At 38.6% G+C, this 26493-nt stretch overlaps 1 protein-coding gene across 3 annotated transcripts in view; it reads right to left on the bottom strand.

Annotated features, from left to right (window-relative positions):
- The window catches only part of sdk2 (sidekick cell adhesion molecule 2), a 123198-nt gene extending 97792 nt beyond the window's left edge, over window positions 1-25406 (bottom strand). For 2 of the 3 annotated variants that reach the window (XM_015396144.1, XM_015396143.1), the window contains exon 1: window positions 25118-25387. In XM_015396144.1, the coding sequence (XP_015251630.1) occupies window positions 25118-25265 (148 nt within the window). In that variant the 5' untranslated portion in view covers window positions 25266-25387. Of the gene's footprint in view, window positions 1-25117 lie in introns of all 3 variants that reach the window. The other variant, XM_015396146.1, reaches the window with a different exon arrangement.
- Between the last annotated feature and the right edge of the window lie 1087 nt (window positions 25407-26493).

The raw sequence follows: 26493 nt of genomic DNA, 5'->3' as shown, positions 1-26493 counted from the left end.
ATGTTAAACTCTACACTGTGAAATACAGTGCAACATTGCAGTAAAAAGTATTCACAGCACTGCACTTTTTCAACATTTACAGCCTTATTCCAAATGTTATTAAATAGGTTCTTTCCCTTAAAATCCTAAAAAATTTACTCCATTATAAAGAAGTTTTTTTTTGTCTTGTTTTAAGGGCTCTCTATAGGTCAGACGGCTCACAGTGTATGTCAGAGTTCAAACACCAAGCATGAAGTTAAAGCAATGGTCGATAGAGTGACAAAATGGGATTTTGCAGCTTTAAAGGTCCCACTAAGCAAAGTGGTTTGCATCATTAAAAGAGATACATTTGGAACGTTCATGGCTATTCCTGGTTTGCTGTCTAAACAGACGTCTGCCAGGAAGGTGACTAGGTTACCAATGGCCACTGTATCCGAGTTCAAGCATTTATCTTTGGAGAAAAAATAACCTTTCAGAAGGACAAGTGTCTCTTCAGCAAATGGACAGATGAAACTGCTCCTAGAGTTACATGGCAGCATGTACAGTCACACAGCTGGAGTTAGATTCTCAATTCCAATTTTTTGCTCAAGTCAGATTTTTATTTTTATTTTACAGTTGTTTAGACTAGGGATGGCCTTTTCATATATTGATATTGGATATTGTTCTGAAATCAGGGAAGAAATTAATATCGGCTTATATCAGCCTGCACCTAAAAGCTCTGATATTGGCATGCTAAAAAAAAACAAAAAAACAATGTTTCTTTCTAATGTTTATGTAATTCATTAATTAAACATACTTATTGTTGTCGGCTATTGTTTCCTGCTTGAGTAATATCACCTGATCAAACGTTTTCCACAAACATTCCACACTACAAATCAAGTATTAAAAGAATATATTATTCGTACTGTTATTGTATCGGGTCAATATCGGTATCTGTCAGTCAAGTTGCAATTTTTGTTATGGTATCAGAAATTAAAAGTTGTATCCGTACATTTCTATTTATACATATGCAATGAGAGCAGTCTAAATTGTTAATGACCCCAAAGCATGTAAAGAAAAAGAAGGTGGACATCACCCAGCCATGTACTGCTTTGGAAGTACTGTAATGACAAATGTGATTGCTGCTAGAAGTGTTCAATAAAACTTTGTTAAAAAAAGCAACAACAAAAAAAAAACGTAACAGAGGATGTGGTGACTCTGTGTTATCAAACATTTTTACGAAGGGAGCAGAAGTATTATGAACACATTGCTAACACATTTACAACTTCTAACAAAAAACATTTTCAAAGCAATCAGTGACTGCTGCGGCAGATTGGGTGTCCCACAAAAGTCTGACAAAATGCGACATGACCGTTCAAGACTGCAGTCACTTTAAAAACTGTTGGATATGTATCGGTTCCATTACCACATATACAAGTGTCTTAACTTAGATTCGTCGTGCAACAATGGACTCTGGGTAAGCAAGCTTTCAAATACTGCAAGATGGGGTGGAAAAACTACAAGGAAAATCAAAATAAAATCGAAATTGCAATTTTGGCTAACAATAATTGCAACTTTGATTTTTGGCAAAACGTTGAGCCCTACTAGTCACCTTGTTAGACCTGGTATCACGATCAAAGGCATTTTCAAAACAAAAAGGGGCTTAACCAGGTAAGGTGTACTTAAAAAAGTGTGTTACAAGTACAGTGAGCTGTAGAGATAGCTGCTCTCTTAGAAAAGTTGCTTAAAAGGTGAAAGGATTCTCACTAGATTAAAACAGAAGATCAAAAAGTGAATTCTAGACTAAAATATGTTTTAAATTATCTATGTCTTCAAGTCTTGTCTTCATGGTTAAATGTTTCCGCAGGGACACGAATGTAGAGGTTAGAGAGAGAACCACATTCTGTGACTGCCCTTCTCACTGCTACAGGGCTTGGCCACCAACCCTAAAGATTCTTTAATAGCATACTATAATTCTGAGAAAGCCTAAATTGCAGACCTCAATGGGCAACAGATGATGGAATTAAAGAGATTTAGAGCTGTTGGGGGAAACGGGCTTTACATCTTTGATGTGGGCTTGGGAATGAGGGAAGAGTAGAAAAGCGGGAAGCTGAGCACACCGAGGCAGCATCTGGCCCTTGTAAGGACACACTGCTCTCTGGGAAGTCTCCACAGATGGAGAAATGGGGCTAAGTGATAGCTCTTTCTAACACCCACTACGTGTACCGACTGGCACTCACCTACTAGTAACACCTGCTGCACCCATATGGTGTTAGGATATCACTCATCACCTAAACAAAACTGGAACACGTGAGGCATAAAAAATGGAAAAAATTGAGAGGCCATTGTACCAAAAGAAAAAAAAAATGCTCAATTTCAACCCAAGCCCCACTTGAGGTAACCATAGCAACCCCTCACCTGTCATCTCATCGACAACAATAGACAGCCAGGTCAGAGTGACACATTTTCTCAACCCAGCAAATATGCAGTACAATTTTCTATGTTCAGCATAGTGCCTCGCTCTCTTAGGTTTCTACCAGAGGGTAATCAGACACACATAGTCTACTCTATGCACACCAGATTAATCATCTGCCTTTTCTCTACCCCCCCACTGTTCTCCGCAAGCTCTCTCTACTCTCTTTGTCTTTCATTAACCGACACTTGTACCATCACAGTTTCACACATAAACATATTCACAATGACACATTTTAGCTTCACTACTCTTGCCAAAGGCAGCTGGCAAAATGGCAACATTTATCCTGACCTGGCATATTCTGATCCCTCGTGAAAACGTGGCCCAGTATAAAGGGCCGGTGGGCTGCTGCAGCCTCTATTCACCAGAGACAAAACCTGGATCTGTGGCATGATCTGGCTGACTGGTCTGCTGAATAGAGCCAGCAATCCAGCAGTGGCAGACCCTGTTAACCTCTATACTACAAGTAACTGTCTGAGTGTACAACGCTGTAGGAAAAGATGCAACCTAAAAGAAACAGAATGAGATAAATACAAAAAAAAAATTGCCCTGATGGAAACAGCTCCTATAGACTCAAGAGATTCCCAACACACATCTGCAGGATACTAGGGATGAAGTAGCCAGTAAAATCTGCTGGGAAAAAAAAAAGAAAAATGCAGCATCATCCCTTATGGTTCTCCCACACAAAATTCTGCTTTTATTTCATTCCAAGTAAGGAAAAAAGGTAAAAATAATTCCAGGAAACAAAAAAGCAGACCTACAAATTCAAATAAGATCTGATGAGAGTTATTAAGCAAGCACACAGCAATTGTCGAAATGTCATAATTAGAAGGTCTTTGTCCTGAGTTAAAAGAGGGGAACATGTCTTCGAACCTTGGCTCTTGTCCCACTGCCGATTTCATCTTGCTGCACACCATGGGCCAAGTGAGTCACCAAGAGAGCAAAACATAGCCAAAACCAATAGCAGATAGCATCTCTTACGCTAACAAGCTTTTCACATGGGGATACCATAAGCTTTCTGCTTTTCTCTTATAGCTAATTAGGGATGGACTGCGAAGTGGACCCGCAGCTATCTTTTACCCTTCTTTACCCTTTCACTCTCTTTAAAATTTGTTCTCTTTTTCACACGAACATTTCTTTTTCCATTCTTTCCTTACTTTTTCACTCCTTACTTTCTTCTACCTACCATGTTGCAATCTACTGCCATTGGTGCTGTTGCTGTCACTGTGTCCAACCCAAAGCCTCAAGGGCTTCTTAATCCCATTAGACCAAACACAATCAATTATCCAGCCATCCATAAGGATCCGAGAGCATTAAAAGGTTAGCAGAGGAGATTTAAAGCCATTGATGTCTGTGACAGCAATGCACCCCACACCACTGTCTAGATCAACCCGTTTGCCTTAGTGAGTGTCCGAATATGTACACTTCATGTCAGCTTGTGTTCATCAACATGACACCCCAGCATCAACTAGAGCCACCATGCATTGCGAGCGGATCTTTAATCATGTCCCTGCAAGTCCTGGCAAATTACTGCCTTGTGATGGTAATCGATAAAGCAATAAACACAGCCAGGGACTTCAGCTGCTTGTGCAAAGAAATACCATTGCAGTCACTTGTTGTTCTTTTTTTCTTTGTCATAATCAAATACTTTTGGTTAAAAAGAGAGGGAGAGAAAACCTTAAAAATACCCTTTTTCTTCCAAGTCTGAGAAGCAATTAGAAATTAGAAAAGAATACACCCATCCATTGTTTTTGCCCTCACAGACAAATGAGTTACAGGTGCAGGTCAATCAATACTATCAAAAAGATAGACTGATATAATCTTATTGTAATCTGTGGACTAATCTCATCTCCTTCCATAAGCTCCACTGCTGCCTGTCCATAAACTCCATGCCCAAATTCTGCTCCATTCATGGCCTGATGCAATTTTCTGACTCCCTCCTTTTTTATCTTTCTCATACGCCTTTTCTCCTCCACTCGCCTCTCACTGATTCCGTTCGTTCTCTGGCAAGAAAATTAAACATGATCATTCCTCTTCAAAGGCGCCACCATTAGCCACATAATGAATATTCAGTTAATGAGGCAAAGGGAGAGGGGGACTGTGTGACCAAGAAAAGAAGGGTGACAGCGGGAGCCGATAGGTAAAACTCACAAAACCTGACAATTTTACAGCACACTGCGGTGTGATAATGTGTTCCGCCTTATATTTTTCCTCTGTTATTGCATTCTTGTCACTCTCAAATATTCTGGATCATTAAACAAATTTTAATATCAGACAAAATAAGACAGATAAATCCAAATAAAGCTCCCAAATAATGATTTCATTCATTAAGAGGTGTTTCCCCAAAAAGTTGGCTCTACTGTATGTACAGAATGAACTGCCTCTGAATACGTAGGTTTCTAATAAATAAAATAATCCAAGGTTGATTTACTTAATAAAGCGATCCTTAAATGGCTATTTTATAAAAAAAAAAAAAAATGTTTTTTCTTTTATATCCTGATGATCTTTCCATAAAATTAAGGGCTATTTTTCTCATAGGCATTGTTAAACCTAGAAATAAGTCTGAAGCACATAGTTTGCAACAAGTATAGATGAAAAAATATGTAATTAAAAGACAGGTTATGTCTCTCTGACATGCTGGTAGACTATTTGCCAGGTAGAGCTGAAGAGTAACTGATATAGCTATTTCTGTGTAATCCAACAATCAGTGGTGGGAGAGACTTTGTGCTGTTAGCAGTGCTTTTAAACGGGTGGTATGGTTGCTGTCAGAGGAATGTTAAAACTTGGCTTTATGAAGTCCATTATCTCACAAAGGCCTTCCACATTTATTGTGCTCTTTTTCTATTAGGTTACAAATGTTTTGCATAACAGCCCGACTTTCCTATTATCACAACTTTGCCTTATAAGCACAGCAAGGCAAGGTAAGCTTAAGCACAGTTTAGTACATGAACAATTTAAAGTGCTTTACATGAATTAGACAACAAAATAGAAGCAAAATAAAAGCAGAGAAAAATTAAATAAAGACAAAAACTTGAGAAAAGTAGATAAAACAAATAAGAGAGTTGATGCGGCTTTGCCATGTAGCACAGCTAAATGAGCAATATTTTGGCGAAGAAGTTTAGGAATTTTTCATTATTTAAAAGCGGAGCATCCTTTTCACCTTTTAATTGTTTAAATAATCCCAGACTAGACTCAGAACAGGTTAATGTTTTGCTGTAGTGCTCCTGTGATCAGCCAGTACTAATCCCGCAAATACAGTAAGGCTCCCCCTACTGGACGGCACAATGCTACAACACTGAATGAAATTCCTTTTGAGCGGATGTGATCAAATAAAAAAACTGAAAAACTGGATGTAAAAAATTATTCAGTACTCTTGAGCTACTTTGTAGCACCACCTTTTGCTGCGATTACACCTGCGAGTTACTGTATGTATCATTTTTGCACATCGAGTGACTGAACATTTTTTCCATTCTTCCTTGCAAAACAGCTGGAGTTCAGTGAAGTTGGACAGAGACAGCAATTGTCAGTTCTTTCCGCAGATTGTGGATTAAATTCAGGTCTGGACTTTGACTTGACCATTCTGACACCTGGATATGTTTATTTGTGAACCATTCCATTGCACATTTTGCTTTATGTTTTGGAACATTGTCCCATTGGAAGATAAACAGTGGCGTTGGATGTAGGAGTTTGCCCTGAAATCGAAGGATTGATGGTTCAAGCCCCGACTCCAGCTTTCATTGTCGTTGTGTCCTTGGGCAAGACACTTCACCTGCATTGTCTACTGATGGTGGTCAGAGGGCCCGGTGATGCCAGTGTACGGCTGCCAACATCAGTGTGTGAGTGTGTGTGTGAATGAATGTAGTGTAAAGCGCTTTGGTCAAGTCTCCTGACTTGAATAAAGGCGCTATATAAGTACATTTACCATAAATCTCCGTACCAGTCTCAGGTATTTTGCATATTCCACTTGAGGTTTTCTTCCAGAATGGTCCTGTATTTGTTTCCATCCATCTTCCCATCAATTTTAACCATCTTCCCTGTCCCTGCTGGGAAAAGCAGGTCCAAACCATGATGCTGCCACCATGTGTGAAAGTAGGGATGGTGTGTTCAGGTTGATGAGCTGTGTTGTTTTCATGCCAATTATAACGTTTTTCATTGTGGCCAAACCGTTTCATTTTGGTTTCATCTTACCAGAGCACATTCTTCCACATGTCTGCTGTGTCTCCCAGTTGGCTTGTGGCTAATTATAAGCAATACCTTCTAGGGGTATCTTTAAGAAATGACTTTCTTCTATAAAGGCAGGATTTGTGCAGTATACGACTGATTGTTGTCGTACGGACAGTCTCCCACCTCAGGCATAGATCTCGGCAATTCATCCAGAATGATCATGGGCATACTCCTTGCTGGACATTTTTTTTTATATCCAAATCCTTTAAACTTTCTCACAACAGTATCTCGGGCCTGCTTGGTGTGTTGCTTGTTCTTCATGATGCTCTCTACGCTTTAAATAGACCTCTGAGACTATCACAGAGCAGGTTTATTTATACGGAGACTTGATTACACACAGGTGGATTCTATTTATCATTATCAGTCATTTAGGCTAACATTAGATCCTTCGTAGATCCTCACTAAACTTCTGGAGACAGTTTGCTGCACTGAAAGTAAAGCAATTTTACACGCCTCAATCTTCAGTGTTTTATTAGTTAAAAAAAGTTTTAAATATCCAGTCAATTGCATTCCATTTCACAATTGTCTCCCAACTGTTTTTGATTCTTTACAAATAATTACAATTTTATATTTTTAAATTTGAAGCCAGAAATGTGGCAAAAAGTCAAAAAGTTCCAGGGGGGCAAATATTTTCACAAGGCAAAAGCAGAGACAGATTTCTTATGGAGTCTCCAAAAACAAATACAAAAGACACATTTTTACAATTTCTTTATCCCTTGGTTAATGTTAAAAACCAATTAATCCTTTTTGTGTGTCATTAATACAGTATATACAGCTTGGAATTGTTATTGGGTATATTAGAAGTTTGTCCTTAAATCTCATGTACCTGATATAACTTCACAGAGAAGAATCAACCGACTGGGGTTAAAAAAGAATTTATTGTTCAAAGGTAAAGTCTGCTCTAGAGAAATACTTCGTTTCCTGTCCAGATGCAAAACCAAGCACCTTTTCTACTCAAATTCAAATGTGTTTCCTCATGCAGACACGATAGCCACTTTCCAATTTCAACTTAATCTTAAAGCACCAATTTCAACTGCCATGGCAGTGATTGAAATATGAAACCTTGCATATATACAGGCCATTACAGAGAATACAAGGCTCCAGCTGCTCTCTGTCTGCTCGGGAAAGTGAGGGGGAGAAGAAACAACAGGGATCAGCTTTGGCTGAAACACATTTTCATTTATTTATTATTCAATAATGCCGAATTGGCCCCTGACCCCCAGGAGCAGCTCACACTAAAATACTTTCAGGAGAAAATGGCAGCTTTGCTGAATCAGGAAGAAATCAAACAGAACCCCTGGGGCTCAGATTCACAAGAGGTGAAATCTGACAGCTTTCTGCTGGTTGTTTTGTTTAATTTATAATACTACAAGAAAGTCACCATAAGGCATAAACATGGGAATTTGAATTAGGTGAAGGTGAAGCACTGAAATAAAGAACCTGCAGCACACATACAACAAAAATAATTTCTTTCAAATTGCCCAATTTAAGATGATACAATAATTGTTGTTTTAAGGGTAAAACAATTAGATTAACTGCCAGAGCATATTAAACGTAACTTCTAATTAATGATTTTTTTTTCCCAGAAAAGAAGGTAAAAAAGATTAATCCACTTTTGCCTACAGCTTCAAGGTTGCTTCTGCAATTAATTAGCACAGTTTGATGGCTTGAAAGCATTAGAACCATCTAACCTATTTAATTCAGCTTTTCAATGGATTTTCTTTTCACCTTAAATGCAACGCTAAAGCACTACAGGACCCTGGCTCAAGGTTAGCCTCACAGTGTAAGTCGTGCCCAATGTCCAGAGCATGGAGTCAGTTATGCTCCTCAAGTGGTTGCCAGAGAATACTTCACCAAGGTTATGCCTGTCGGAGGCAATGAATATCCCACTTATCTCAATCAAAGTCGCTCAGAGAACTTTGAGGGATTTGTTCTGCCTATCTCTTAGCTTAGGAAAACGAGGACGGTAACACTGCTGGAAAACCTGAAGACGAGGCTGAGGCTAAGCAGTCACGCTAATGCACCTGAACTTAACAGCGTGCAAATAACATCTTGAATTATTTATCTGCAGCTAATCAAATCTTTAATTAATCAATTAGGATCATCACCTGCTGAGGAAAACAGATGAACATATTAGCATTTTCTTTTGCACTTTCACACAGGGAAAACTAGAGAAAATCTTTAGAATGGTCGTTTGCATGAGAGCTACTAAGGAATTTCTGTGTTAAACAAAAAAAAAAAGCATTCATTAAATTGAATTATTTAAAGTGAAAAAAAATCAAACCTCCTTTTAGAAGTATTCCTTTCCCCCGATCTACATTGCAAAATCTAAAAAATTCTATTATAGTGAAGGGTGATGGTTTAACAATTTGCATAACTAAAATTCTGAAAAAAGTTGCATGCAATAATATTCAACCCATTTAAGGATACCTCCCTAAATAACCCGATACAACAATTTACCTTTATTAACTAATTAGTAACTAATCAGTACACAAAAAAATCTATATGCAATATTAAGTTGATATTAACACATTAGTGATCAAAGAATGTGACAAAAAACAAGGAACACAGCAGGCAGTTGTAAGAAAGTTTTGAACAGGGTTTAGTTATAAAACAAGAGCTCTGGACACCTTATGGAACAATTTCCATTCCATAGTCTAAAAATGTAAATAGCTTAACTATGTCAGGGTTCGGTGTTCTGTGCTCTGCTTCCTCTCTTCCACAGGTGGTTGTTTCTGACGGGTGGGCGTGGCCCCGCACCTGTGGCTCTTTGAGGCTGCTCTGCTGAGCTTAAGAGGAGCATTCAGTCAGCTGAAGGACGCCAGTGTGTTAAACCATTGTGGTACGCCTAGGCCTCTGTCCTATCGACAGATCTCTGAAACCTGACATTTTGGATTCCGGATTCTACTGTAAACTGTCTCCTGTCTCCCTCATTTCGTTGAGCTCTGAATTGCTCACCAGCCTGCCTCCGTGCTCTGAGGACTGGTCTCTGAATCCCTGCTGCTCAGATTCTGCACTGGCGTTTCCCTCGGGCCCCCTCGGTACTACCGAGTCGAACAAGAGACCCCTCTCCTGGATTCACACTGGTTCCTTCAGCTGCTCCTCAAACATACCTCCGCTGCGGTGCTGCTCGGGCCCCCGCCTAAGTCCCACCTGTCGCTCAGCCACTTCTTCCCATCGGAAAGCTGTGAGTTATAGAACCCATTCCTCCACTCACCCTCCCCGGATAGGTTATCTGTATCTGGCAGTAAGCAGAGCAGTACAGCGCAGGTTTCTTTTGCTTTTCTTATTCTAAATCAGTTTCCTCTTTCCTTCCGCAGAATTCCGAACACTGACGTTCCGAACCTCGTCTGCGGCCCCTGTTCTTAATTGACCTTATTTTTGTGTAGTCTAATAAACATCTTAAACTGTTTCTGTTTTCCCCCGTCTGTGTCTGCATGTGGGCCAAAGACCTTAAAATCATGAAAAACTACAGATTTTTGAAGAAATGCCATCCACCTAAATTGATAGAACTGGCAAGGACATCATCATGGAAGTATCTAAGATCACCTTGGGACTGCATATTTCTTTCCACCACAATGCTGGACCACAATGTTTATGTGATGTAATTATTCAAACTAGACTTACTTTGTTCCATCAGTGTTTTCTGTGGCTACACAAATCTGCATCCCAGTCACATTTAGAGGGTTGGGCCTGACACACAGCAGATAATAGGTCAGATCATAGGCAACCCAAAAAAAGCTATTTTTTGAATAGTAAGCTGTTATATATAGTAAGCTTTTGTGATCTTTAACAAATCCATGGTACAAAAACTGCACTGATGTTCTTGTTAGAAATCCCTTATTTTGGTAATTTACTAATAGTTTCTTTATCAGCTGTGATGAAAATTTCAAATCTCTTTAAATAATAAAAAAAAGTCCTACTTAGATAAACATTGCACAGAAAGAAAGGTGTGCCTGTCCATTAGGTGAAGCATGTATGGACACATAAAGGTAACTCAAGCCCTTAATGCTGAAGGAATTTAGCAGATCCACAGCTCAGATGGCAAAAAGGAAGCTTCCTGGTCCATAATGACACTTGGAGGTGGCACTAAAAATCTGTCTGGATTTCCTTTTCTGCAGGGATGGAAACATAAACCAAGTTCATCTCAAGTTCACCTTTTTCATACAACGCGTGATATTAATGTTAACAGTAAAACTCTAATTTAATCATTTCAGACAGACCAAAACAATTTTTTATTACATAAAATCCGCATTTGATGTAATAACAAAGCCAAGGCAGCGCCATGAAGTGAAATGAACACAAGTCCTACCGTTAGAGTTTTGTTGAACTTTCTATCCATTTCTTTTCAAGATGTTAATTCAATATAAAATGAAAAGAAATTAAACCAGTGTCCCCTGGATACTGACATGCCAGCTGCAGGTAAAGTGATGGATAGTTCTGTCCTCAGTGAATAGAAATGTAATATATAATTTAGAGTTGCATAATATATAATAATGTAGCCAGATAAAATGGACAATTGCTTCTAAGTAAAACAAATGTAGTCATATAGTGAAAACTAGGTGTGGATAACTGCGGACTGATTAAGCAAGACTCCTAGGTCAAGTCTGGAGCACTCGTAAAATTTGTTAGTATCCCAGAGAAGATTAGAAATTGAATAAAAATGGTGAACGCGAGACAGATTTGTACGTACGAACACTTCTTGCATGAGGCCCCATCTGAGCTGTCTTTGTTGAAGGTGACAGGGGGTTGAAGGAAAAACAAGCACACACATACAAGGAAAACTGAAGCACTGATCCATGAGTACTTCTTACAAAAATAGCCACCAATGGAGGTAGTTTATAAGTTTTAGACCAGAGCATATCCCTATCTTAGAATGGTTCGGTCCAAGTTTATATCAAGAATTTACAAGAGCTCTTCATCCAGTCTGACTGAAATAAAACTTGTTTTTTTTTTTATTTAGATTGCCCAAAAATTGATAACGTTCAAAGTTGGTAGACAACAACAAAAAGACTTGCAACAGCAACTGCAGCAAAAGTAATGATCACCAAATATTACCCCGGGAGGACTGACTAACTATGGATGTTGCATCGTGCCCTTACATTAAACTTTTCAGTTTTGTGCTATTTTGAGCCAGTCTATCACATAAACACCCTATAAAATACACTAATGTGTGTGGCCAACCATATAATCAGACAATAAAAGAAAGTTTCAGCGCAATAGAAATCAAGGAGACATTTGATTTCTGATGCATATTTCAGAAGGTGGGTTCAAAGAGTTAGTGATCTCAGAAAAATAAAGTAAAATTACTCATTGTTCTTGTACGTATATCTTGTGTGATAAAATACATTCAGTCAAAGTGGTTGCTTGTTAATAACCATGGATGGTAATGACTGTTCTTAAATACCAAGCTGTTAGTGCAGAAATAAACTGATGCATCTTCATGTACCCAAAGTCAGCCTCAACAGAATAAATTGTATGTTAATGGCAATAAATTACAGCACTTTGCTTCCACAGGAAACAATCTATAAGTTGGCTGACAGGCGATGTAAATGTGTTTGTGCAGCATAAATCACTTGCTTGCAATTGAACACCTGTGGATTTTTCAAATTAAAATAAATCCTCTTTCAAGTCTCCCATCTGTTCAATAGTCCACAGACAGCATTTAATGATCTTTTGGAATGATATCCTTCACAAACAGAAGGACTTAGCTTTGATGGATGTGGTGAAACCTGACAGATTAGTATGGTGGATACATGCTTTGATAAACAATCCTGTTTCCAAGTGAGTAACTAGTGTGAAATTTCTTTATGGTATTTTTTTTAAGTTGGACACTTCTTGAATGCAATCATACCATGGCATTTGCCTACAGATGATTGCCATGTTTCTGTGTGTGTCGGTTGTTTGTCTGATGCCAGTAACATCCTGCATCTCCAGGGGCAGCAGCTCCTCTCTCATCAAGCATGCCCAGTCAATGTGGCTGTCACTCCCAATCTACGCTAAGAGGGGAGCCTGTGCCTATTTTTATAAATGTATTCATATTCATTAGTCCTGAGTGTCATTCATAGCAGCAGTTCTTTAATGCGGCGGGTAACCATCAGAGGCTGGAGAAGCCTGCCTCCTCTCATCGCACAAATTAATAACACAGGCAATCACTGCAAAGGTGCCTTCTGTCAAACAACAATGGCTCCTGATTTCCATCAACTGTGTGCACTTCCTCATTTCTACATGACATGCAGTTGAAAAAGTCATTGATGTCCCTCGAGGAAAGCACAACAAAAATCCCATTGTAGCACCATATGAAATATGAAATAATTAAATTAACCAAGAATTAATTACAACCTTTTCTTTCTCTTGACCTAGTGTAATATTCTGGCTCATAACATCTCAGTGGCAGTGGGTTAATTGTGCAGAATAACTGATGTGAATATGAGCTGGTAATGAGAGCAATTAGATGAGAGACCCACGCTAAATTCAACACCTTGCTTGAAGATGCTATCCTTTGGCTTTATTGGCTTTTACTTGTCACATTAACGATTTGATCAGCTAATTCTACTGAATTGAAGACTCAAACAGCATAGCTATTTCCCTGAATTAAACCATGGAGCACTCTTTATCTTAGACTACCTTCTGGGCACATGTTTGGTTTTTCCATGATTGAAATGTGAATGCTTCCTTTTCAACTATCTACTTCCTCATGTTGCATTCTGGTTGCTGTTGCCTTTCAGAGTAATGCAAGTGGGCTGCATCTCACAGCTTTGCCATGTTTTTTTCATGCCCATTGTTTCTGCTCCACCCCACTTTAAATCAAGAACACAAAGCAAACCCGCCATACTTCACTCTGGACAGCATTAATAAAACAAGCTTTCAATGATGCAGAATGGAGCACCACATTGGGAAAGCAGCAGTGCTGTGATTACAGCTTTTAAACACTGCCACCCCTCAGAGTTTACATGTGCCAGCTCTGCAGACTGGATGCAAAAAGGTTTATAGGGGTTCCTGCTCCCTATCATTTGTCTTGTGTCTTTTATTCTTTGTCACCATCCATCTTTTCTAAAAAGGTACTGAATAGAAAACCGTCTGAGGAAAAAGGTAAAAGAAACAAGTTCCATGGAGAGTGGGTGTTTTTCAAACATCTACGTGCTTTTGCTAATTCTCTATTTCTTCACCTGAAAAGAGGAACCTTTCTATCATTAGCAGGGCTAAATATTCATTATCAGCATCTTAATAGATTAATATACCAAAGCACACATTTCTGGCTGGTCAGTCTTTAAATGTTTCCCCCTTAAAATCTCATCACAACATCCCCTTGAGTGATCACAGAAATGGAAATAGGGCCTTTTAATTGAATTTCATGAAATTAAACATTGACCAGAGCAACTTCATTAAACTGATATGACTCCCCCATTTCAACATCCCTACGGGTATAAGGAGCATGCCCACTGTTACGACAGATGTGCTCAAACCTTATCTTTCACAGAACTAGGGAATTACTTATGCAAAGTGAAATAGTTTGACCAGCACTGTGAAAGACTTTTTAAGGGAGCAATGAAGGGAAGACGCCCGAGGTTTCTGGAAAGGCACCACCAGCCCTAACGTGTCCATATCTGCTCAGAGGCCAACATTTCTTTGCCAAAATGTTTTTGATGATTTCTGGCGTCACAAATCAGTTTTGAACCATCATATGTGCTGTATGTCACATGTGATACAGATCCAAGTTGGCTTTCATCTCTGGAGTAAGGCTCTGTTGTCAGCCTAGAGTGACTTCACATGTCCGCTGTATCTTCCATCTGGAGACCTCAGGGGGGCCATTGTTGTCAGCAGGCCCCCGGTGCGCAACAGTACATGTCCCTAACAGGGGACGCCTGGACTCGTTTGTTTAGTTACTTAACTCGGGCTCTGTGACAAGAGTAGACAGTGACCGAGGCATCTGGGATAACGGAGCCCCCTGCAGAATTAAACAGCCCGCGTCTCGAGCCCCTGTGACAGGAAACCTCACTCCGATCACAAAAGGCAGCCTTAACTGAATTTGACAGTTGCTTCCTCTTCCCTCAGATGCTGTGTCTTTGTTTTGTCTGGTTTATTTGTGTGGCAGCGCTGGTAATTTTGGAAAGTCAGAGTTGAGTTGGGTGTCTTTCCACTTTTGCCACAATAAATAGGGCCATTTCAATAGTATTCTATTGCTATAAATGCATAAAAGACTTATTCAATCCAAGTGAAAAAGAAAAAAGGAAAACAGGATCACAGCACAGACAGGTCGAATGGTTGGAAAAACAAATAAAGAAAATGTACTTTTACTTGTCAAAAGCATTCAGACATTTCGTTAATATTTGATAGATTTATCCAATTAGATGTGCATCAAATATTTTTTGGTAACATTTCAGCTTTTCAAAATGTTTCAATGGAAATCTAACCAATTCCTCCTTTGACATTTGGTATAATTTAGTCAGATTTGCAGTTATTCTTACCCAAAAAATAGTTTTCAGCTCTGCCTAAAAATGTCTTAGTTACTCAAAACAGGGCTTTGCAGTCCCTCACTAGTTCTAGACCACTTACTAACTAGGAATATTGTCAATTTAGAAAACACCCATTTAAACCAAAGTCTTAACTCAATGTCTAATTTTAAAATATGTTTTAGCATTCACAAATATTTGCCTTCCTGATAAAATCCATTATGTGAAGTGCACCAATCTTCTTCTTGGAAAAAACATCCCAATAACATGATGCTGCCACCACTTCTCATCATGATTTAGTTTCTATTTACCAGTGGCAATAGCAAATAAAATTAGTCATATACATAATGGTTAATATGTTTCTTGCTTTTCACTGATGTTCTTTTTGCACATTGTTAATTTTCTTCTTTGTCCCAAAAGAAAAAAAAAAACTAAAACAAAAAGCATGTAAAAAAAAAAAGGAATGGCAGTCATTGAAGTACAAGGGTTACTGTTTCAGCTCAAACCGGGCACACTAATCCTTTTGATCCCCCCATTTTACTGTCAGCTGTTTCCTAGCTACCATTGGATCAGCACAGAGTTTAGGATTTGTGCTACTGTACACCCCAGCAGTCTCTGCCCCTCTGCTTCCACAGTCTCTTTTCTTTTCTCCATCAATATCCTGCCCAGGGCTAGCCATCGACATCTCTAACAATATTAATTTCTCTTTTTGTTCCCCTTTCTACTTTACCTCACTGCAGTTGGCAGCGACAGCAATGTGGCAGAGGGAGTTAGGTTAAATTGGAAACTATTTTGCACAGAGGGCCATCAGGACATGAACAGATGCTTGACGCTGAAAAGGCTGATACTGATTTTACCAATTCATGTGAAATTACGATATTTCTTTCAAACGCTGGTTTGAAAAAGCTTCATTTAACAATAATGAAACAATTTACATCTATTTGTGCTAAGGTGTTTGTTGGAATAATAAAACGAGTATGTGCATTTGCAAGTCGTACATTCTTACTGCGTTAATGTTGGGGTATGTGTTAGTATGCATTAGGCAACAAAGGAAGTTTTATTGGGTTTCTTTTTCAGGCTGTCTTTGAAATTTGAATAAGTGGGGAAATCTTTCTGTGTATGGTCTCTTTCATCCCAGTGTTCGCTGCTCTCACAGTAGCCCTGTGCCATACACTTCCCATTTAACTTCTCAGAGTTGTTCACCCAAAGTGCTCTAAAATCATTATAGGCAAAACACGACAGATCTTGCACATTGGCTAATTCATTCTTTTTTATCAAACACTAGCTCTCGAGAAGTTAACGTTTAATACTATTGCAAGCAGGTACAAGAATGAGCACTACTTTTTTAATTCAATCACTGGATGGTGATATGCTTACAGGTTGCTGTATATACCGTTTCCTTACATAATTTCTTAACCCCAGCAGTGAAACTTTAAATGACTTTTTATGTTTGGAAACTCTAATAGGTATTCTATGTATTTGTGCAAGATGGATTGAATCCTAATCCTCACATTTTTTGTCAATCAATGCAAAAAGAAACTTTTTTGCATCTACATTCTGAATGTAATAAAATGTAAAAATGAAGAAGTGTAAAAATGAGATATTTTTATGTTTGAAAAGTAAAGCCACCTACGATTTAGTTTGAATATAGCCGGACGCTGTTAGTCATCAACCTGAGGCGCTTTTATTGGGTGGGGCAAGGATCGAAATTTGACATTGACGCATACAGAAGAAACCAAAAGTATTGCTTTCAGTTCACATCATCATTACATTTCTTAACTTTTACTCTGCTGATGTTATGGGCAAGGACGGCAATCAAAGCTTTGGTTTATCTACAAAGTTCACCTCTGCAATTAACCCGAGCCTTATCAAAATACACAAAAGAGCTCTGTAAATATATCCAGGTTAATGCTTTTAAAATCCACACTGAAATTCACTGGTATCAATGAGGCATGTTTGTTTGTAGCAATGATGGAGTTTCACACTGCGACAGCAGTGGAGAGGCTGTGGAGTTTAGATCTAAACTATATGGATGATGAGGATGAAGACAGCAGGTGCCTGGATATAGAAATCAAACATGATATCAAATCCCATGTGTCCAAGAGCAAGACAATAGGGGAATGAGAGGCGTTTGAAGCTGTAATCAATACCAAGCACAAGGTATTGAGATGCAGTGAGAGGCATTTCGCCAGCCCCCCTGGAGGGTCCAGTGGGCCGGCTGCCAAACACAATCTGAGCAAGGCAGCTAACTCAGCTTTGCAAATTCAAGTACAAAAATGTTCTTTTAAAAAATATTATGAGTTACATACCTCTCACATTAGGTAATGTTCAATCTCAGAGTTATCTGCACAACCGACTGTAGACTAGGATATGTTCAAGGTTTTTCAATCTGCTATTGAAATGTATGTATATATATATATATGTTTATGCATTTAGCAGAAACTTTTAAGTTGTATTTATTGTGATTTCCATAATCCAAGTTACATCTAGTCAGATAAATAGAACAGTTTGAGAAACCTTTAGTAGTTATTCCGGATTGCTGTTTTCCATTTCAAGCGGTACAGGAAATAAGCAAATTTCTCTCTGCTGATCCTCTCTTTAAAGAAGTTTTCACTAAACACGCTCTGTGAAGGGAAATTTACTTTGACCAATCTCACTATTTATGATGGTATTTTGAGATAAAACATGTGGTACAAGAGCGTAACATTAAGGGAAATTAAAGGGTATTTCTAGACCATCAACTTCTTATATGACTTTGAACTGTTTATCACTTTTGCTGTGCTCTTTCTCTGAATAGTGCATGTCTGCACAGCTCTACAGCGTGGAATTCACTGTTCTGCTTCATCACAATCTAAAAAAAAAAAAAAAAAAGGCTGATGCCGTTGATACAGAAAGCAAATAATGAGGGTTTAAAGACAGCATAAGCAACCATGGTGGTTTTTCCAACACAGTCTGGGAACCTCTTTATATGTTAGAAACATAGGTGTGTCTTTTCATGTTATGATTAAAGGCAGGGAGTCACAGCATCATGACGGTCATGAACTGAGACCAAATAAAGACTGAACCAGAATGGTAAGATGTGAAATTTTCTCACCTCAGCGTACAACGTAAACTGGATTTGTATGACCACTTGTTTTTCTTTAGGACATAGAGGAGGAAAAAACGGCTTTTACACATACAACCACAGCACCATATTTGTTCCTCAATATCTCCACTCCTTGTCTCTTTTGCCATTTTAGTCACAACACAAGAATACACTCAGCGGTTCCCAGGAGGCACACTCTGGATGTGAGCGGAGATTCAGTGGGCACATTATGCTGTGAAAGGCATTGTTCCTCGACACAGTTTTCCTTGAGTTGCCTTTGTGATCTTAAATGTTTACATACAACAGCTCAGGGGCTCCAAGACATATTTGAGTCAAATCCTTCACTTCAATGGATGACAGTAAAAACACAATTGGTGAGGGCTTTTTCTATGGGTGGCCATCAGGAACCGTATTTATATTGCTCAGAAGGAACCTGTATTCATGCAATCCAAAGTACAATGCATTGCTTTGAAAAATAGTTTGCAAAAGATGAAACTAAATGTAATATTTTGAAAATTGTATTTGTTTAATTTGGAAATATATTTTTGAGGTAATGAAGACATTTGTTGTTACGCTCAAAAAAGTCCCAGTTACACTGACAATCAGACTGATACACTCCTTTTTTATGACCAAAACTGCCCTTTGACTGACATCTGAGCATATTTCAGCACAGAAGAAGGTTTTGCGTAAACTTTTAGAATTACCATGGAATTATGCAATTATCCTATTTTTTTATTGAGCATAACAGTTGCGGAAACAATGTTTTTAAACACATTTATTACCTTATTTGCATATATACACGAGAGTAGATAACCTGGTGGTTTAAGACTGTCATCAGCTCTCCAAGGCGGGTGAAGGTGCTACAGCCCTGACAGCGAAGAGCAAGGTGATAATAGACAAGCAGAATTTTCAATGCAATAAAATTTTATTTTCCGAGCAGATAAATTCTCTTTCAAACCAATAAATCTCCCTTCAGTTCAGTGAAATTCATTTAAAAACCAAGGAATTTTATTTCAAATGACACAGATAGAAATTCTGTCTGAGCAACTCAAACTCAGTTTTGGCACAAGTTTTTACCCATGCTTTTCAAAAGCCTCATTGTAAGGTAAGTGTCATAAAGAGAGAAAGCATGCAAAACATCTCTGCTCCCTGGCCAAAATTATATTAGACAAAACAAACAAATGGTGCCACTTCACATTCCTCTATGTGGTGTCCAAGGTCATTTTTTTCTATCAGTTTCTTGCTCAGCTCAAGGCTACTGCTGAGACATTTTTATTTCTTGATAGCTGAGGTGCCTCCAAGCCCTGTGTTGGATTGATTAGACGTTTAGCCAGGAGAATTAATATGTGAAGATTTTCCCTGTTCCCCTTTGCAGCGCCTCCTCTCTCAGTCTCATCAGTAAACAAGCAGATATGGAAACAAAACCACTCTAAGGCTATGTGATTAAAATCGGCACCTATGGAAGAAATTGCGTGAAAATCAATGTCGTTATTACTGAAAAATTACACTAGACTATACCTTGTCAAACTGACTCTGCATACCTGTGCTGAGCTCACAGCAGGTAAAATAATTGCATTTATATTATTACATTATTTCATGTGTGGATTCCACATCATTTAATGTTTGTACCATATGTACTTTTTCTTTCACTTTTTTTACACAGATTTTCACCAGAAGTTTACATAGGTGCTTCCCATTAACAGACCAAAAACAAATGTGAGTTCCTCAAAGGAAGCAATGGTTTCAGCTATTTCCAGAAATACTCAGACATGATGGGACTCTTTGCCCCCGTGCAAACAGCTATTACCACAGCCTTCTGGGCCAATGGCAATTACTAGGCAAAGGGAGAATGCCAAAACCCTGCAGTTAATTTTGATTACATTTGCATTATGAACTATAAACACAGTTTTACTGCTCAACTGAGCCAATTAAACACTTCCTGAAGCTAAAAAAGGAACATTGACATCAGAACAGCTCTTTTGTTCTTGCACAATGAGGTTGATTGCAATCGTTTGTCACTCTTAAAAACCTTTCTGGGCATTTGGATTTTCTAAAATAAAAAGAAAGGAACTGAAAAAAGAAAAAAAACATACTCCTTTCATTAATATACTTTAATTACTACTGCCAGCAAGCAGACTTTTTGCTTGAGCTGTGATATGTTCCCTATTGGAGGATAAAGCATCATGTGCAGCATGAATAAACATGTGTAGACAGCAACTGGCAGCAAAAGGATGGAAATGAAAAATAAAATAAATAAAATAACCAACCAAACATGGGAGGCAGGCACAGAAGACACATAGGGAGTCTGATATGGAAGCTGACACCATTTCACCTGAGGCTATGCGAGCCACTTGCTGGGCTTTCCTGGCATGAGCTATAATGCAAAGAAAACAAACATTTAAGTCCAAATTTTCAGTGGCTGTTTTCTCTCTGGTGAATATGCTTCACTGACTATGTTTTGGTGAACAAAATACGAGACTATGTCAGAAATATGAACCCTGTATAGCTGAGGCATCATGGCACTGGAACACAATGCTTGCACATAACTGTTAGGACTTGTAGAGTAGTCGAATTATATAAAAATAGGAAAAAAATAAAATAAAACTTCCTTCACTGTATGTAAAACTGTCATCAATTCAGCATATTTAGCCATCTCCTCGACATCTAATACATATAAAACAGAGCTGGTTTATCAGACTTAATAAACCATTCCCAGAGCGAGACATGAGGGTGGCAGTATGATGCTGCATGGGTGCCTTTATTCAGTAGGGAGAGGTCATTTAAGGTTGGATGATCAGCTTGATAGACCTTCTCCACAGGAACCATATTGCAGAGAAATCAAGTCAACATTCTCCACAGCTGTTTTCTTTCTGTCAGACATGCTTTGTTAGCGTAACACTGAATACTGCCAAACAAACATAAACATGTCAAAATAAGCAACATGTAGATCTGAAACAGAAAGCCATGGAAAAACAACACTTGCACAGTACTGTCTTGGGATTTGTAAAACAGATTAGAAAAATGCAACAGTTTGATGACTTTATGAAGAGATCATCATTTCTATATGTTCAGTCCTGCATTAATTCCTGATTTATTATTAGTGTAAAAAAGCACACTTATATAATACGTGTAAATAAAGCAGAGTTTACTCCTTGATTGTGGACGTATATCTTTTTCATGGCTAGATAGAGCCCCTGTGGATTGTTTTAAAGAAACTGTCAACAGCTTCATCCTTCATGTTTTGTGTTTGTCTATCCATATATTTTAAAATAAAATAAACAGTGATTTCTAGGGTTGTAGCAGTACACATTTTCATTTTAAACCTGCTCATATGCACCAGTTAAGTCGTCATTATAGATATATTTGCTGTAAAGATGAAGAAAAAAGGCTTATGCACATCATTGGTATGAAGAAAACAGTCAAGTTTACATCCAGCTGCCATTAGCATTTAATCAAAGTGCAAAGTATTTGGGGCTGGTTAAATACAGTCATGTAGTTGCAGAAGACATGCAACAACAAACCATTCCTTTACTGTCTAGAGGGTCGTCCATCAGAGGAAAGGGGATTCCCAGCAAGGACACCTCCATCAATAATTTGTTCACTGGGCTGTCTACCATCCATTCAAACCAAGTACTTAAACTTTTTTTGTTACACATTTTATTCATGTGTTATAATTACCCATCCATTCTTTAATCCTTTATTACACGACATGCCAAATCTAAGTCAGTTCTACTTAAAAAAAACAAACAAATATAAACCAAAAATATATTCATGTATTTCGTCAACTAAAAATAGAAACATCACAAAAAATATATATATATTCATATATGAAGCACACCAAAACATTACAAACACATTAAAATCTGGGTCTTGGGAATTTGCGGCTTTAGAATACTGTTATCTTATAGACAGTTTACTTACAGACCCTAATCGGAATTCTGATATTGTTTTTGTGATTCTTGATACTAACATTTACGTCAATTTTTTTTTTTTTTTTGTGATAACACTTATTTACTATCATAGATTTTAGTCAGAATATGGTAAGAAAGCTCATACCATTTAGGCTGATGCTGTATGAGTCACTTCTTGGGCTTTACTGGTGTAAGCCATATTGAGAAGGAAAAAAATCCCATTCCTCAACATCTGTTCTCTCTCTCTGGAAAGCATGTTAATTAACTGCATTCTAAGAAACAAAACATATTTAACTATGTAATATATACATCTCCACCAGGAAGAGGTATGAAGTGACCATATAGAGCAAAGCAAAGTGTAAAATCTTTATAAGCTGAGGTACAAGTGTCCCTATTTCAACATGTTCAGAAATACAATCATGTGGCTAATGTGGCAGTAGTGCGAATATGTAGACGTGCCATTGATGTTAAGTTGATTCTACTGTTTTACATTCACCTGCAGATTAACAAGTTTGTCAGCAGTCTTTATAGGAAGGGACGTCTGAAATTACATTAAAACTGTAATATACTTGTTTTGTCTAATCTTGTACACATTGATTTTTCTATCTGTGGATGCGCTTGCAAGTGCTTGCATGTGTGTCACCAATGGGGATGAATTATGATGTGCAGGCCCGCATTAGAGCGGGCAGTTTTAATCACACACAGATTCAGAGTGTTTCAAACAAATGCCTTTTTTTGTGTAAGCACCGAGGATTATCATAAGATTTAAAGATTTGGAAATGGCTGACAGCTGTCAAGCTGCATAATAACGTACGTCCAGAAAATTATAGCAGCTGTCGGTTGGCAGAATGTCAATGCTGCTATCTAGATTAAAGCTCAATAGACAAGAACATAAGCACAGACAACTGCACACACACACACATACTCACTTTTTCAGACAACAAGATGCAAACAGAAACAGTCACTCACAAACACATAAATCTCTACAGCTTTATTAAAGAAACGAGAAAAACAATACAAAGATAACTAGGAGAGAAAGAAAAGCAGAACCTAACATTTATTTACCGGGCATTTCTATTACGGGATTGACTTGAGTCTTAGAATGGCTTGCTGGGTAAAATCTGTAGAAAGGTTCTTCCTATGAATCTACAACATCTTGTTCAAGTGGAGAGCCATCTGTATTAAAAACAGCAGGCTCCTCCATGTGAACCTGCTGAAAAACAAGAGGCTACATGGCACCTGTTCCCTTGGGGTGCTTATGTGTTGCCTAATTCCTGACATCCTCAGAGGTCTTTGTCTCTCAGGGAATAACTACAGCCTTCCAAACTTTATGCAGAGACACCGCTATGTTGTCGCTCATCTGCAAACAAGGATTCCCCCTTGAGGATAAGAGCTGCCTTCTACAACAGGGGAACAAGGTGTCGGTGAATGCTGAGGACCCACTGCTACAAGCACAACAGCATCCACACCAAAGACCGAAAAACCTAGACAATGCATCATCGAGTAGGCCCTTCTCAAACGAAAGTAGAGCCAGACAAAAGACAAGACATCTCACTGATGCTAATGCATAGCCAGCAATGCTCACAAGAAGAGAAAAGGAACTGCAAGGATATGAAAGGGTTCTGTTTGGGGGAGGCAAGGTAAAATCCCTGTGAAGCAACCCAGTAATGCTCAATAGATCCACATACAAACACACGTACTTCAGGCTTGTTGGCTTGAGAAAAGGATGCTTAATAACAGCTAGAGGAACTATGCATTGCATAATATGAGACACCAGAGACTCTTCTCAGATAAGGTTGGGAGCACTTTAGAGCAACGTTAGTTGTTCAAAGGCAAACAAGTGCAGGGATTATGCTGCTTTTAGTACTCCGGTGCATCGAGCAGTCTGATTGCAAAATAGGGAGTGCATATAGAAAGGCACCTCTCAAAAGAATCATCTAAAGAAATAATTAAGGAGTGGTGGGGTTCTTAAAGAAATCACTAATATTTTACTTAAACATCAAAAAGGTGATTGCAATAGGGGGGGAACAATCAAACATAAAGTTGCAGTACTGGAAGTAACTGGGATGTAATGAAAATGCAAGACTTTATTTCAGTAATCCCACACACTGCCCTCATTCCTATGTCAACTTACCTTCACCTCTTGTGACAACCAGCAGTTATAATTTTTCAGTCATGAAATATGGGGGCAAGACATATTGGTTCTCAGTGGTTTTCTGTCTTTACTTAGCAGATCTCATTAGCTTCCCAGTGGCCAAGAAGTCAACAGCTGACAAATGACAAAGCAAGGAGTTGCAGTTTCATAGTAACTGCATGATTAGTGTGGGTCATGTCTGAGTGTGTTGGACATAAATGAAACCAACTTGGTGTGATTTATGGACTCTGGAAGACACACAGTCTTCAATATAGAATTGAACCAATGCATTAGTGTCCTAAAACAACTGCTCTGTTTTAATGTTCCCACACTGTATCATAACCCTGCAAGTTAATGATCTCTGCTAGAATATTAAACAGGGGAACCAAAAGAGGGGCAGCTAAATCTGCAGCAGCAGTGAAAGTGTCAGAGTTTTCCATCTCTAAGGAACTTCACATATTTCACAACAGGTCAAAAGGACCTGTGAAATCATCCAAATGGCTTTTAAGATGTGATAAAATAGTCAATCTGGTTGCATGGATATGCATATTGAGCAGATATAAATGTAGCCTTTTTAAAGAGATGCAGAGCAGTTAGAGAATAAAACAACTATAACGGCCCTTTGTAAGCCTCAGGTTGTGGTTTTGTTGGACAATGCGCACAGCTGACACTTAATTTTACTTTATATGTTTTTTTATGTTTTCATTATTATCATTATAATTGGACCTGATCTTTTGTGCAGGATCTCTAAATCCACATATAGTTTTTTCTTTAGAGCATTTCTCTGTAATATAATAATTTTATAACATTAATTTATCACATTCTTTCGTAAGGCACTTCTCTCTATTAAGTAGAATAAAACTGAGTTGCGCATCTTACCTTGAGCCTGAGCGCTGGGGATGCAAGGCAACAAGAGCAGAATCCAAAAGGACGCCCACACCTGTCCAACCTGCCCGGGTCCAAACACGCTCCGCGGCGGTACCGTCGAGCCCCAGGTGCGGATTTCCTGTCTCCACGCCGGGGACATGTTGCTCGGTGATTGCCACAGACTCCCCCGGAAAGTGTCCTGAATGCTGCCGCTGCTGCTGCTCCTTCTGTTGCCGCTGCTGCCACTGGTCCTGTGCGTCAGACTGCTCCTCGGTGCTGATGGGGGGTGAGTGACCGGAGGGGAGCGCGGAGAGGAGAGGAGAGTACGCACGAGAGACTGGCGCGCGGGGAATGAAAGAATGAAATAGAAACAATAATGATAATTAAAAAGAAAAAAAGCCTTTAGACAAGTCCCGTTAGAAAAAGGCGGAGTCAGTCCAATCCAATTTGCTAAGATGTCAAGTGTCTGAAGCGGAGTATTATTGTCCTTATAGCTCTGAATAAACTCCAAATGAATCGCATAGTTATGATTAATTAAGGATAGAAATGAAGAAGAAAAGAAGAGACACACTGGTTGATACAGTGACTGAAAGTTTGAGGGATGGTAGTTTTTTTTCTTTCTTTTTCCCCATCTAGTCTTTTAATATTATCACTGATATATGGTTTAAGTGTGTGAGAGTGCGCTTGTTCATTCCTCTGAAACACGGATAACAAAATGGAATTCAAGCAGACAATTTACTAAACTGTCCACCTTTTATGAATTAAGCACCATATAGACTGTGTCAGCCTCCCTCAATAGGAGCCAGTTGAGTATGTGAGCTCTGTGCGCTATTGCCACCACGTGGTAGAAAGCAGTAGAAAACATCATTTTGGACAGATTTGATTGATTGTTGACGAACTGAAAAAAAATGGGTTTAAAAAAACAACCTGATCACAACTTAATGTATTCAAAAATTATTCTATTCCTTCTGCCAAGTGTCTAAGAAATCATAAACTGGGTCAGAGGGGCTCTGAAAGTGAGTGCTATTTCTGTCATGAAAATGTACTTATTTTTGCATTGGTTCCAGTTAAATGTAGCTCCATGTCATAAACTGCACAAACTAAGGTAGATAGAGCGCCGCTGTTCAGTTTGATGTGATTCAGGAAGCAGTCTGAGGTCAAGGACTTCATATCACTGTCCCTCATATGCTTCTTCTCTGATCAGACAAAAGGATTAAAGGCAAGCTCAAGTACACAGAAAATTCTGAGCACCTTGAAAAAAAAAAAAAAACAGGCGAGCATACATTTGAGTTGTGATACCAGCTTTGTTGTCCTTGCGCTTTTTGAACTCGCTGAAAAATGCATGCGAGGAAGGTAAGCTTCAAAGAGCTGTCACTGTGTATCTGTAC

The sequence above is a fragment of the Cyprinodon variegatus genome, unplaced genomic scaffold (assembly GCF_000732505.1).
Source record: "Cyprinodon variegatus isolate N-32 unplaced genomic scaffold, C_variegatus-1.0 Scaffold778, whole genome shotgun sequence".
Lineage (NCBI taxonomy): Eukaryota > Metazoa > Chordata > Actinopteri > Cyprinodontiformes > Cyprinodontidae > Cyprinodon > Cyprinodon variegatus.
This window is presented reverse-complemented; position numbering and strand designations above follow the sequence as displayed.